The 14,954-nt window shown below is 40.8% G+C and overlaps 1 protein-coding gene across 7 annotated transcripts in view; it reads left to right on the forward strand.

The window, feature by feature from the left end:
- Positions 1 to 14,954, forward strand: part of ATP8B4 (ATPase phospholipid transporting 8B4 (putative)) — a 211,440-nt gene that overhangs the window by 62,304 nt on the left and 134,182 nt on the right. For all 7 annotated transcript variants that reach the window (XM_064485612.1, XM_064485615.1, XM_064485614.1 and 4 more), the window contains one exon: positions 642 to 703. In XM_064485612.1, coding sequence (XP_064341682.1) covers positions 642 to 703 — 62 coding nt within the window. The remainder of the gene's footprint in view (positions 1 to 641; positions 704 to 14,954) is intronic.

Genomic DNA, 14,954 nt, shown 5'->3' on the forward strand with positions numbered 1-14,954 from the left:
GTAGAGTTTTTTAAGCAATGTAAGATATTTACATTACTGGACTATAAAATAAGAAATAGGATCACTTGGGCATAAAAACATAAATCCACACCAAATGTGATTCAGTATTGTATTTTGATTTTTGTTTTGAAATGCTCAGTATTTCATAAGATCACTGTTAACAATTAGAATTTCTGGAGAATGAAAATACATGTCTTTACAAGTAATGTCCTGACTTCAAAGAAGCCCGTAAAACAGAATGAATGATGTTCCAGTGAAGTATTGAGCACATATGTGAAAGAATTGGAAGTCCCCATTCCTTACTGAAGACATCAAAATTAATGTATGGTTTTCTCTGGAACTATGATGCAGAGTAAAGGGCATATCATCTTTCCAGAGCAACTGAAAATGTGTGGGAATTGGAAAAGCGTGGGACTAGACTTGCTCCATTGGTGACATCCAGAATGAGGTTTAGTGAGAAGAGTCTTGACTCAGATTTAGAACACATGGAACTGGGTCCAGGGTAAGCGTAAGCTGTGCTCATTTTGGACTGATGGTGATATTGTCCAGACAGACGAACTCAATATACTTTCAGTGTCACTCTTTGTGCTCACAAAGTATGATTTAATATGTTTTTTTTTCACAAACACTTTGATTTTCAGTTTCGCCACAAGAGTGATAATCACGTGAATAACCGGCAATCCGAAGTGCTCATGGACAGCAAGTAAGAAATAGATTCTTTGTGTTATTTTTAAGATTTCTAGGACCACACGACAAACCTTGACAGTTGGTGGCTTTCTCTTTTAGTTAAAGATGTGTTTCTTTCCCCCTTTAATAAAAATGGTAATGTCAGTTCTTTTCATCTTCATGGCCCCTTTTCACGTTCAGCAGACGCTTGTGCTACCCACTCGCCTTCTACTTCAAATCCCTTTGGGGTTTCTTCCGAGCAACACAGACATATTATTGCTGCTTTTCATTTCTAGATCTAATACCGTTTAGAACTGGCACAGATGTGATGCCTTGCGTGTAGTAGATGTTTCATAAGTATTTGAATCATTTATTTTGGTAATTTCTGGGGAATATTGCTAGAGAGCCTTTGATACGTTACTGTATCAAGTGAGTAGAAGAATTTTGCATTCACTTGATAGTTGAATTTAGAATGGATTATCCACCCTAACAGATTTTTAATTGCTGCTAAATTCATCCATCAATTAAGAAGTGTTTTTGGGAATGGTTCTTGAATCTTAAAATCTTTAAAACGTGTATTGACACACAAAGAACACAAGAAAAACCTCCAGAAAATGTCGTGAAAAGGTAAATTTCAAACCTTCATTCCATTGTTTCTTACTCTTTCTTTGTTCCTTTTTTTTCTAATAACAACATATGGCAAAGTAAATTTGTAACAGTGTACTTCAAACTGGCAGTCAGTCACATCTGCTGATGATTTTGAAGCATTTGGATACTGTGAAGAATAGAGTTTTTAAAGGGAATATCATAAAACAAATTAATCATGTGAGATGGAAAATTCCAAGAAGTGGATATCAGGAGGGGCTAGGTAGCCTAGACAGTAACTGGTAGGATTAAGGAATGAATCTCCTTCCCTAACTAAAATACCGACTGATTATTAACCGTCAGTTTTCCTTTCCTTTATGGGATTATTTTAGAAAGTGTTGTTAAGCGCACAGTGAAGAAAGATGATGTTAATCTAAAACCACAGTTGTGGAAACGGAGCCTCTGAAAGTGTGATCCTAGTGTGACATGGATAAGCCATAAAGATGCCTGGAACCATGTGGTTCATTTCCAATGTCAGCAGGTTTTGAATTGCTGCCCTGTAACATGGTGTTTAAAAGCATGAGTTTTGCACTCAGAGAGACTTGAGTTTAGTCCTGACCCTGAATAATTCCGTGGCCTTGAGCAAGTTCTTAGGAGGCAAGGGTGACTCTGTGAGCTAATGTATGTGCCTTTGAGCTGGACTGTTGCCTATCTTGATTTTCTCAAGTCTTGCAGTGCTGACTGCGTATTAGATCTGACATTAATACTATCTAAGTCCCCAAGGAACACTTGGTAATCAGTCTCATTACTTTGAAGTATCATCTCATATGAAGTATGTAAAAAATATGTACAATTACATAATGAATTTGAACTAACAGCTTGAGTATATCTTTCAATGTCTCAAATTACCAGTTAAATTTTGTGGCAGTATTTGGGCAGTGATAGATATTGAGGCCTCCCTCCACCTGGAGGCCAGGGGAGTAATCCAGTAGCTTAGATATTCAGAAACTTGAGAATTGTATGTCTCCCATACATGCTGGCTGTCACTGTCCTTATTATCAGAAGTAGCGCTGGTCTTACTTTCTTGTGGTTTCATTTGGCTTTTTGTAAATTCCTTTTTAAAAAAATTATTTATTTTATTTTTTTAATTGAAGCATAGTCAGTTTACAATGTTGTGCTGCCTCAAAAGGAATTGAGAAAACTATATTCAATATCTTGTGAATTCCTTTTGAGTTAGCATCTCTTTGTAATTTGCTATGGTTTGATGTTTTGAGAATTGCTGCTGATCCAGTAAAGTTGAAGGGAGAAAGCACGTTTCACTGAGAATGGAGTATTCTTTGGAATTTGGTTAGAAATCAAGCAGGATTTGTAAGATTACCCACTACCATGAGCTTCTCTAGGGCACCTCTCTTGATGACATCTGTGTTCCTTGAGCCTAGCACAGTGTTGAGTGAAGTTTTAAATCGAGCAATAACAAGCATTCTTGCTGAGAGGGCAAGCTACCGGGGGATCTTCACCTGTAAAATTTTGCTGAGTCCCATCACTAGCCAATTGCAGCAGCTGATGTTGTGGTCTTTGCAGAATGCACTCGGGCTATGGAGACTGGCTTTTCACTTTTTTGGATTTTGAGAAGTTGGAGAAATCAAATGGGCTCAGATCTGAGACAGCTCAGGGAGCTTTGAGTCCTCCTTTGGAGCTGGTGTGTGTAGAGGATGCTGTGAGGGATCTTCCCAGACCACTGCTGTCTTCCTGTGTCCACCCCCAGCTCCTGTCTGCATTGTTTCCAAGAGCTTGCTCTTGCTACTTTCTTCATAGCACTGCCCTTGGGCTGCTGGAGCCAGTGACTGAGTGGTACGGCAGTAAGAAAGAACAGCATCTCTGCCCCAAGTTGGACAAGCTCTGTGGTGCAGTTTGCACCCCAAGTGCCTGTCCAGATCAGGCTGAGGATGGGATTTTGCCTGCAGTCATCCCATGCATGACTTCTTCCCCTTCCACGTGTTGCTTCTCATCTTCCTTACCAGTTTCTCCCGGAAGTACTTGCCTGATGAACCACCTGCATATGAATCCTCATCTCAGGATCTGCTTTTAGGGGACTTGATCTAAGACAGCAGTTAATGTATACTTAATCCCATGACAATGTTCATGGAAAAGATTAGAGTGCTTTTGGGTCTAGCCTAGGCACCCATGGGTTAGGATCCAGAGATAAAGTAAAAACTCCTCCTGGTTCAGAGGAGTCCAGGGGTTGCTGATGGTGGGTGTCGCACCGGGCTGGGCACTACCAGGTACTTGTGGCTTTCCTATGTGCTTCTGGTAGGGGTCTTGGACTTGAGGTTCATGCTAGGGTGGGAGCTATTATTGGCTTGTCCTGGAGGGAGGGGAGGCATGGCCAGCCTTGGGGAGGAGATTTGAGGGGAAGGGGTGCAATGACAGCACGAGTCAGGAAACATGGGTCTGTGAAAGTGATCGTTGTGACTTTGGGCAATTCATTTTCCTTCTGGGCTTCAGCTCTCTCTCCTGCACACAGAAATGAGGAAGGTAGGCAGCTGCAACCCATATTTATTGAGCAGCTTCCATGTGTGGGCTCCAGTGTGTCCGCACTTAACACTCATAAAAGCTCAAGGGTAATGGCGCTTCATTTTAGAGATGGAGAGATTAAGGCCTAGAAAGGGGGTGACTTGTCCAGGGTTTCATGGTGAGTGAACGCCTAAATGAGGCTTCTCCTCACTCGGGACATGATGTGTAAATGTAGACTTTGTGGTCTGATCATATCTTCTCTATTTATTTTGCATTTGAAGCGCTTTTATACAATTATAGAAGTATAAATGTAATTATATAATATGTATGTGCAGTTTATCTAAATACATACAGCCTCCCTTTTAGTGCCTGGAGCATTAGTCACCCATGTTCTTAGCATTGTACAAGCTAATGAACGTTGTAAACCTAAGCCACAGAATAATTACAGAAACAAAACCCTTTATAGCCTTCCTTTTCAATTTCACATTTTTGGTTTTGTTACTCATGTTCCTTTCAAATCAGGACCAAGCTTCTGTGTTCACAGTCTTTTATAATACGTGAAAGTGCTTAAAAGGTAGGTGTCGAATTAGCCTTTGATGAAACCATTTGGTGACTTTAGTTTTAAAGCTGAGTAGGAGGGGCTGATTCCACGTTGTAGAGATGACTGTGCCTGCTGTAGAGGACGCGCGTACTCTCCCCTACGCTATGAGGTACCGTCTGCTGACTGCACCTGTGGGATCCATACCAGTGGCTACTCAGTGTTTCTCGGGAGGGTTCCTCAGGTCCTGCTGACATCCCGGCATGGGTAGGTGAGGGGCTGTGAGAGGGAGTCTAAAATTTCCTGCAGAGGCCATCCAATCTGGGGTGCCTCAACCTGGGCTACACCGTGAATCAGAGCCCAGCGAGGCCCAGCGCAAGGAACCAGGGCCTTGCAGGTGGGGCCCTGGTGGTTTTTAAAGTGTGTATGATATGATGCTTCTACTCTGTAGACCCAGTCGAGGCCATCTCTTCACCCACGTATCTATCTCTGTGTCTGTATCTCTCTCACCTGAAACATCATGCAAAGGAGGGAATTCCATGAATTTTTAAAAATGGTAAGCCTAGTTTTTCACGTGAATCCTGACAGAGGAATGATTCTGTAATGCTGATTTACTTTTTTTTGTAGTAAGTCTCACATTTTTAGTCAGACACATGGCCAATTAATAATTACTTTGCCATGTTTTTCTTTCCTTCAGAAATTCAAATTTTGATTTTTCTCATCTTCTTTTATTTCTTTGCCTGTTACGTGAGTTGTCGTCAGGGCTGAATCATGTACTGACTTTCACATATTTCATTATTTTTGTTGTCCTGTCCCACCAACATTTCTAGTTGTGTGGATTTTGGATGAGGGAAAGGAGCGTGGAGTAAGGTAGGTACCCAGTTAGGGAACCTCTAGCCTCATGGGGCTCCTGAGCACTTGAAATGAAGCTGATCCAGTTTCAATTACAGTATATACCAGCTTTTGATGACTTAGTGCCAAAAAGAGAATGTAAGATATGCCATTAATTGTTTTATATTGATTCCATTTTGAAATGACAGTATTCTGTATGCATTGGGTTAAAATAAAATGTACTAAAATTAAATTTACCTTTTAAAAAACTTTTTTGAATGTGGCTCCTAGAAAACTTACAGTTAACCTTTGTGGCCCACAGTTGTGGCTGGCATTCCATTTCTGTTGGATGGCACTGCTCCTAGTGACAGCAGAGGGAACTGAGCAGAGAAGAAGATGAACTCTGTGCTGTGAGCCTGGCCTCCGGATTCTCAGCTCCAGATTCTCTTCCGTCTTGTTCCCTCTTGTTCCATCTTGCTGGCTGCCAGCATGGTGGTTTGTGGCACTATTAATAAGTAGAGTCAGCGTTACTTTTTCTCAGTATTTTTACTTCCCTAACATCTTCTGAACTTATACTGCTGCACTAGAACAGTCTGAGCTCAGGTGCCCCAGTACGGTCTTCCTGCTTTCTGTTGGGGTTGTTTTCCTGACTCCCCTAGATTTCAGACTGCTCTGCCATTAGCTTTTGTCTGACGCATTCCACTTTAGGCTTTCCTGAGCCTTAGTGCACTTGTCTTAGGTCTCCTAAGCTCTCTCACAGCGCTGTTCCCCTCAGTCTTCTTCAGTCACTTCTCATTTAGAGATGTGAGTACTTACAGGGAGAGACGGGGCCTTTCTTTACTGCAGAGCGTTGTCTGCCCTCCTCAAGTGTAGCATCCTAGATGCCGCATAATTCTGCAAATGAATATATTATGTCAGTAGTAGCAAAATTTCTCTTGGTTTAATCAGTTTTTCCAGTTTGAGTGATAACCTCCACTGGATATTAGGATAGAAAATCTTGTTTAATTTTTTTCTTCAGGATATAGTTTTTTTTTTTCAATTATAAAATAGCATATGTCCATTAAGCGAAATTTGGAAAATAGGAAAAAAATAGAAGAAAATAACATTCATGCTCCCACTGTCCAAAAGTCATTATTACTATTTTCTTGTATTTCCTTTGTGTCTTTTATTCCTATGCCAAGATTTCTTACAATGGTATATATGTATATTTTTATCCTCCTGTTTTTACTTCACATCTTATCATTACAGTTTTCCCAGTCTCTTTCTGTTGTCTTTATATACACAATTTTTTAGGGCTGCACAATATTCTATTGAGTTCATGTTTTATAATTCGTATAACCATTTCCCTGTTGCTTGATATTTAGTCTTTTTTAAATTTCAAAGTATAGTTTCTTGACCTTTCTAATTGATAGTTATCCTCTTCCATAAGACTGGGTTTTGTGATATATTTATAAAATCCACCTTGGATGATTGCATTTGACCTGTTATTTCCTATATTAAGTAATTAGAACTTGAAGCATTATTTCTCAGTCCACTGACAGCAACTTTTATCAGAGTATCTGGGGTTTAAGTGTGAGCAGGACTACGTTAGGCAAATTGACTAAAGCCTGGGAGGTTTCAGTTCCATCAAATGTGGGGGTTTCCTGTCAGACCACCACCATCAAGTTTCAAGTTTATCTTTTCTTAATCGTAGCACAATGTGAAAAAAAAATCCCAAAGAATTCTGCTTTAAAAAATGTATTAGGGACACATGTAAAGTCCCAAACATCAATAATTTGAAACAGTTTGAATGTAAGTTTTATATTACAATTACTAGCTACACAGCGCTCATCTGTAAAGTATATGCATCAGTTTTGATTTGCAGAGTTTCTAGAGTAAATTTGGGCAGTGATTCAGAAGTGTGGCTAGCAGACCTTCTAGGCAGCCATGAAGAAACTCTTCCCATCTTTTTTGTCCTGCCAGAGTAGAGGTGTGTAGACCTGTGGGAAGAAGATCTATCATTTGCTGTTGAATTCTTGGCAATAACTTACTCAGGAGAGGGGTAATTCATATATGACATTGCTCTTTATTGGAATCAATCTAAAATGTCAGTCTTGTTTGAGAGTGGGTTGTTATTCTTATTAAATATACTCTTACTTTTTGTTCTTGAGTTCCCACAACAAAAAAACCCAAGATCATTGAGCTTAATGTGTCTGAAGCTGACATGTATTTAATGTGTCTGTGTGCTTCTTGAAAGTAGGGAAGTGGGAACACGCAGGGTTCTGGGATTCTGTTAATTACATGGGCTAATGAATGAACCCTGCATTGAGTTATTGCATCTTTATCAGGGCGTGTGGATTTGCAATGGGAGTGGAGGCTTCTGTGGTTAAACATAAGGCAGGGCACCAACTCTTTTTTTTTTTTATCTGCTGCCCACTTAGATACATTATGGTATTCTGGTGCCACTGGGTCTAGGGGACATCCATTCAGAGTCTATATGAAGAGAGCTGAACATTTGCAAGGAAAATTTGAGGCGACAATCTTGATTCTTCTTTTTTTAAACAATGTTAACGAGACACACTATTATGTGTGTCTTAATGGCGTGACTTAAATGTCAGTGAATTCAAAAGCAAGCTAATGGGAGTAGTCTCAGTGGAAATGGTTTAAAATTAATTTAATTTTTAGCTCACACTGCTAACTCACTGTAAAAGTGTTTCAAAAAATAGTTTTACCCTCCATAAATTAATTTCAGTTTCTGAAGTCTTGGACTGATCATTTCTTGGGCGATTCTGCATGTCAGCTTTGCAGATGAAAGGGTCCGTATGCCAGTGGTTTGGTTTCTGTATGTGAGCCGTGACACTGTTGTAGTTCTTATAAATGATTTTCCATTGTAATCAATTATTATATTGCATGAATACAGTTTTTTAAAATGTCAAATTTCTAAATGGTGACTATTTCCCCAAGTGAGGTGCATCTTGAAACAACAGGAAATTATAGCACGTTCAAAACTCTGCATTTGGGCTTTTTTTTTCAGTGGCATCTCCTCATTTTTTTTAAAGTTAACGTAACCCAGATGTTAGCTGTTCCCTGCTTCTCTCTTCAAGTTCCCTCAAAGAACCCCCAAGGTGAAAGCATTAGAGAGCAAGGTAGAGTTGAATGAGGACTTTGAGAGGGGATATAAATGAGGTTTATTTCACAAACTCCATAGCAAACAATGTGAAATCCTGTTTTAACATTTTTCTTTCCCAAAGTTCTCCTTCTCTGCTGCTGGCTTTTGCGGTCTCTCCTTGCTCCATTCAGTGCTCAGGATAGTTGAATCTCCTCTCAGTATCCGGGGCCCCTCATATTTATCTCCCTTTTATTACTCAGAGTAGTTTGGTTCTTCCTTGGCTCTGAACTCAAAACCTGTCACAGCTGCTTACCAAGATAGCAGGCTCTTCTGTAGCTAGGACCCACTCCTCTGAGATGACAAGAGAAGCTAAAAATACACCACAGTCTATGTAGTGTTTAAAACTTGATTCTCTTTTTTAAAAATAGGTTAATGCATCTCTTCTCAGTTGTCATAGGGAGAGATCTAGAATTTCTTTTGAAAAAACAAACCTAAACTGAAACTACAAAGGCCTTGGAGACGTTAGAACATTAACTTTAATAATGTAAAGCCTTCTTAAGACCTTAAAATCTGAAAGCTGAAAGAGATCATATTATTATAGTGAGTAAATCTGGCTTTAGTCACAGTCCGCTGGTTGTCTCTTCCAAACCAAACAAATGTTTTGACAGCATCTGTCAGTTAACTACTTACTGTTGATTCACTGTGGACACATCTCTGCACTACGAGGGCATTTTGCTTTAGATCTCCTGAGATAATCTCAATGAGTTCGTTTCTCCCATGCATTTTAGATTGGTATATTTTCTGTCTCTTGTGGGTCGAAAATTAAGAAAACGTAAGAGTATAAAGAAAATACGGAAATTTCTCTTGATTTCACTGTCTAGGAGCAAGTGAACTACAGTGAACTTGTGAGGTCATTTTCTTGCTCCCTTTTCTCCTCCATCTTTGTTTTCTTCTCTTCCTTTTCCTCTCTATTCCTCCACACAATATTTGTTTAAAAGATAATTGAGGTTTTACTAGACCCTACTGTTGTGGTTTGAATGGTGTGCCACCCCCCACCCTCCCAAAAAAAGTAGGCTCTCTGGAACCTATGTATGTGATCTTATTTGGAAAAATGTTTTTTGTCTATACACTTAAGTTAAGGATCTTGAGATGAGATCATCCTGGTAATCCAATCACAAGTGTTTTAGAGAAGAGCCAGGAAGAAGATACACAGAAACAAAGATAATGTGAATGTGGAGGCAGAGATTGGATTTATGGAGCCCCAGGTCAAGGATGCCTGAGGCTCCCAGGGGCTGGGAGAGGGGATGGAACAGATCTCTCTAGAGCCTCTAAGACAGCACCACCCTGTGGACACCTTGATTTTGGACTTCTAGCCTGTAGAACTTGGAGAGAATGAAGATCTACTGTTTTAAAACCTGGCTTGTGGTAATCTGTTACACTGGACCTGGGAGACATACTCACAGGTTTTTAGTTTTTAATCAGAGGTTCTATATTTGTTTATTTGTTCATTTTTTTCTTACTCAACAGACATTTGTTAAATGCATACTGTGTGTCAGGCGGAATGCTGTGTGCTGGGAATGCAGAATTAAATAAAATGTAGTTTCTGCCCCCAGTATAATGCAGTCATCCCTGTATTGTATGTAATAGGTTTGTCTCTAGAATTGCCAGGATACTCTCACGTTTCATTGTTTTCACTCACAGGTAAGATGCATGGGTAAAATGACTCATCTCATTAGGAATGTGCAGGTTTCAGAAATTCTTATTGGTAGACAGGCTCTGTAGACAAGCCAATGCCAGGTGCTAGAAACCCTTAGTAAAATTTGGGAGCCTGGTTGGAAATGGTGCCTTGAAGCTGTAATTCAGGGAACATTAAACTACTTTTAAACTTGAGCAGTATTCTCAAAAACTAAGATCTGTTTCCTTATTTTATGTCAGGAATTAAAAAAATTCTCTCTGTTTGTTGATCTTTGGCAAGGAGCAGAAGAAAAAAAAGGGCTGTGTGAATAAGAAGTAAGAATAATGATCTCTAAATCAGATCTAAAGACTCACAAGCATCTGGGAAATTTGGAGGCTATAAGAGCAATATTGTCAGCCACACTTGGAAAGAAAACTCTGGCGGTGGCATCATGGACTAGTTACTCGCTGTAAGAAAGAAAGGGAATGTGTAATTGGGATTGTGCTGCTGACCATGGCAGAAGGAAGGAAATGGACTCTAGTGATGGAGAAAGAAAAGATTTTGAAGATGTGAAGAAAGTTGACAGCATTTTAAAATAGAGAACATACACGCAAGAAAGTCTACTTTCTATAAGCTTTAGAAAAGAAGTGAGCATTCACTCAAAATTTATTGGGTTTTAAATTTGACCAATGCCCAGTGTTACGACAAGGATGGGGAAGTTCTGGAAAGAAGAAAAGTGAAGCATGGAATTGAGATTAAAGAGGGCTTCACGGAGGAGAACACATGCATATCAGTGAAGGTGCTGTGTTGGCAACAGGGGATCCGTTTCATTCAGATAGTCTAATTTGCTTTGTGTGTCAGTCAACACATGCTAGGGTGTCATCAGAGACATGAAGTAGACATTTCACAGGGGCCTTGAGAGTAGCGGCAGGAATTCACATTTACTACTCACAAATCTATCATTCAACCTGCATTTACGTAATCCTTCTCTGTACCAGCCACTAGGCTAGGTACTAGGGTTATGGGGATTATTAAGCCCCACGTTCCTTCCCTCAGAAAGCCTGGAGCCCAGGGGAAGAGGTGGACAAATAAACAGACTATTATTTTATAGCAATATATGCTGTGATAAAAGGAAGAATGAGGCGCTCTGGGAGCACACACATGGGAGGACCCTAACCCAAGTTTTGGGAGGCTGGTAGCAGAGATAACATTATCTCAGAATAACTCAGGGAAGAATTGGCTCCCAGCAAAGATCAGCTATTGAAGAGCTAATTGAATGGTGGGATGAGAGGGTAGGGAGAGCAGAAGAGAATTAGGGAAGGCACAGGTCATAAAGGATGACTAGCTCTTCATAGGTTTATTGCAGAGGGAGGCTAAGAACATGCTGGATGGAAAATACAAATAGATGAACTAGCATGAATACACTCTTGCCCCCATCTCTTTCCCGTATTTCCAACTGTGTGCTCTGGTGAAGTGTGGTCCAGCCATGACTGCCATTGTCCTGTATAGGCTGCTCACTGTAGGACTGTTGGATGACGCAGCAGGGAGAACTGTGGTATCTTTCTACCCCACGAGGCAGGAGGGGATACCGCCCCCCGCTTGGTGTCAAGAGGACAATGTCTGCTCTGTCGCTAATCCGCTGTGTGACTAAGGACCAAGGACCTCAATTTTCTCATCTGTAAAACCAGGGAGTTAGATACTAGTAATTTTAAAACTTTTTCCAGTCATCAGGGTCCTTTCAAATGAACAGAAGTCCAGTATATAGAACATATACAAGTGTGCCCTTGGCTGCCCTCTTATTCTCAGCAGTGGCCCCTGAGGGGCCTGCATGAACATTACTGGACAGTATAGTGTTTCTCCCAGTGAGGTCTTAGGACTGCTTGAGTCCAAATCACTTGGGGTTCAGATTTGTGGGCTCTTTCCCAGACCTCCCGAATCAAATTCTCAGAGTTTGGGATAGGCCTCTATTAGACTTTATGAGATTCTTACACACATTGAAGTTTGAGTGCCATTGGGCCAGATATTTCAAGGTCCCTCCTAGCCCTTAGGCACTACAACTCTGATCCTCTTCAGCTTTGTCGTGATGGTGAGGAGCCTAAGAAGGGAGGTCAGGGGCTCTACAGGATAAAAAGTTTTAACACAGACTGGGAGGTTAGAACTGTAAGGATGGATACAATGGTAATAAAATTAGTAGTAGTGGAAATAGTGGTAGTAGTTATAATAAAAGATGGTGATGAAAGAGGAGAGTTAAATAATAAGAGAATACGTTACAGAACAGACTGGGGAAAAAAGGAGCTTTAACCATAGGATCTTCCAACAATGAGGATGTTGTATTCCAGGTGGAAGAAATTGTAGTAGAAAGGAGTTCAGAGCCTCATGTGGCTGCCAGAGTTAATGCCCTGACCAGATACTCCCATAAATCCTGCTTGTCTCTCTCATAGCACGTAACATCATAATGCTCTTTTACCTTTTGTCCACTTTTTGATGCTTATTGTGTGCCAGCCACTGTGTTAGGTCCTAGAAACCCCCAGTGGATGCCTGAAACCGTGGACGGTAACAAACCCTATATATGCTTTGTTTTTCCCTATACATCCATAATTGTGATAAAGTTTATCAATTAGACACAGTAAGAAAACATCTGAATTGTCAGCATCACGACTCTTGGGCTGTGGGGTCGTAATTAAGTAAAGTAAGGATCATTTGAACACATAGCACTGCAGTACTGTGACAGTGATCTGATAAGTGATGGCTACTAAGTGACAAAAAGGCGGGATACGCTGGGCAAAGGGATGATTGACGTCCCAGGTGGGATGGAGCAGGTCTGCACAAGATTTCATCATGCTACTGAGAATGGCGCACAATTTAAAACTTATGAATTATTTATTTCTGGAATTTTCCATTTGATATTTTCAGACTGTGGTTGACCACGAGTAACTGAAACTGCAGAAAGTGAAACCACAGATAGGGGGAACTACTGCAGTCATGCAAAGTAGTGTCTAATAGCGAGTGCTGCTAAGGAAAAGATTATGATTCTAAAGAAAGGTTATGTGTGTTTTGGGGGGTGGTGAGCAGAGGCAAGGCAGTTTAGAAATGGGCTCTTTGAGAAAGTAGTAAATTTAAGCTGAGAACTTAAGACAGCTAGGAGTTAATTAGACAAGGGTGGGGTGATGGGATGGGAAGGAGAATTACAGCTGGAGCAGAATGTGCAAAGGCCCAGTGGAGGGAGGGAGGATGTAATTATGAGGGACTGAATGGCAGAAATACAAAGAGCAAGACTGAGAGAAAAACAGTGTGGGGCAAGGCTGGAAAAGGGTTCAGAAGTCAGACCTTGCCGGGCCTTGAAGACCAGACTGAGAGTTTGAGTATTTTTCCTAAGAACAGAGAGAATGCATGGAAGGATTTGCCTTTGGAAAAGCTCATGCCTGCTGCATGGAGGAAAAGCCAGTGGAGGGGGGCCAGGGCAGATGTAGGAGAGGGGGGTTGTCCTGCTGTGCTTGTCTGTCTGTCACACCACTGTGAGTTACTGGAGGCTGAGACAGTCTCTGTATTCCAGTCCCCTGACTGCACAGTGTCCTGCATGTAGTTGATGCTCAATAATTATATTATGGATGAACCAAATGCTTGTAAATGAATTAAACAAATCATTTTGAGGTAAGATCAGAATATCCTCTGATATTTCCCTACCCTCCTTCTTCCCTGAAGCTCATATGAGACAAGGGGACGTGTCCACACATCGCTTGTTCTGTGCACATCGTTGTCTGCTGTCATTGACCCTGGAGAATGGTGTCTGCTGTGGGATCATTGGATACCAAGCCCATCTTTAATTCACATGCTGTGCGTTACTTGGAGTCTCTCTGACATGGCTGCACCTTAATATGCATGAGACCGTGCCTGACATTTAAAGAAAAGGAGAGGATTGGGTCCATCTGGGCTTCATTTTTGAATTGGGAAGTACTTGAAGCAATGTTCACTGTTTCTTTCTCAGATGCCCCCAGGTTGCAGCATGTCAGAAAAACAGAAGCGTGGGGACCTGGGTAGCCTTAGACCCTTGGATGGAGATGCAGAGATGGGCTTCTTTGTGTCTGCATCAGATGTTTCCCTCTGGCAGGACTTTCTGAATTGCCTGGCTTATGAATCCTGTTAACCCAGCTTGCCTCATCTGGTTACCTTGCCCCTTTCCAGGCGTTTGTGTTCAGACATCCTTTCCCACTTCACACTGCTAAATTTAAGGCTTAATTTTCAAATCAAATGTTCATCTGGCTGTCTGCCTGAGAAATCACATGTGGAGCGCTTAGAGACCCAGGCAGGGAACTGTGCCCTCGCTTCTGGAGAGCGGGTCTGGAAACCATATGAACTGTAAATAGTTTTAAAATGCAAAAAAGTAAAGCTTTCTGCCAAAAGGGGAGAGCTGAGGGTTTCTTTTTTTTTTTTTTTTTCCTTTTCCTATTCTAGACTCGGTTATTAGGTATCTGTTGGAAATTACTAACCTCTATCATTTAGTCTGTTTACTGTCTCTGTCGGCAGGGCCTGGGCCATCCAGATTTAACCCCCTTGAGGATTCAGCTCTGCCAACACTTGCTTTATTAGGTTTTAGGGTCACAGCTATGCCAGTTGTTAGGTGTATGATTTTAATAAAAATTTGCCTTCTTTCACTTAATACTTCTGTCTGAGACTTGAGTGTTATGAATAGGTTAATATTTTAAAAAATAATGGAGCCTGATTTTCCAGTAAGAGCAAGAAAAAGATTAAACAGAAAAAACAACCTGGCTTCATTTATTTGCTCCCCATCAGGTAACTAATGTGCTACAACATCACTTCTGCCTTTGAGAAATACTGCCCAGCGTCTATCCTGTTGTCTTTGTTGGGCTTTCTTTTTTTCTCCTGATCCTTCACTATAGAAAATAGTTGCATAAGACTTTTATTTTCCTCTCCCTCTTTGGCCTTGATTGTTGTGGGCGCCAAGGCACAGAGATGCTGTCATTCTTTTTTATAAGTTAATTATCAGTGACACCCTTTCATTGTGTCTGGCAAATATCTTCAGAGTTTTCTTTTTTCTC

The sequence above is a fragment of the Camelus dromedarius genome, chromosome 5 (genome assembly GCF_036321535.1).
Source record: "Camelus dromedarius isolate mCamDro1 chromosome 5, mCamDro1.pat, whole genome shotgun sequence".
NCBI classification, from domain to species: Eukaryota; Metazoa; Chordata; class Mammalia; order Artiodactyla; family Camelidae; genus Camelus; species Camelus dromedarius.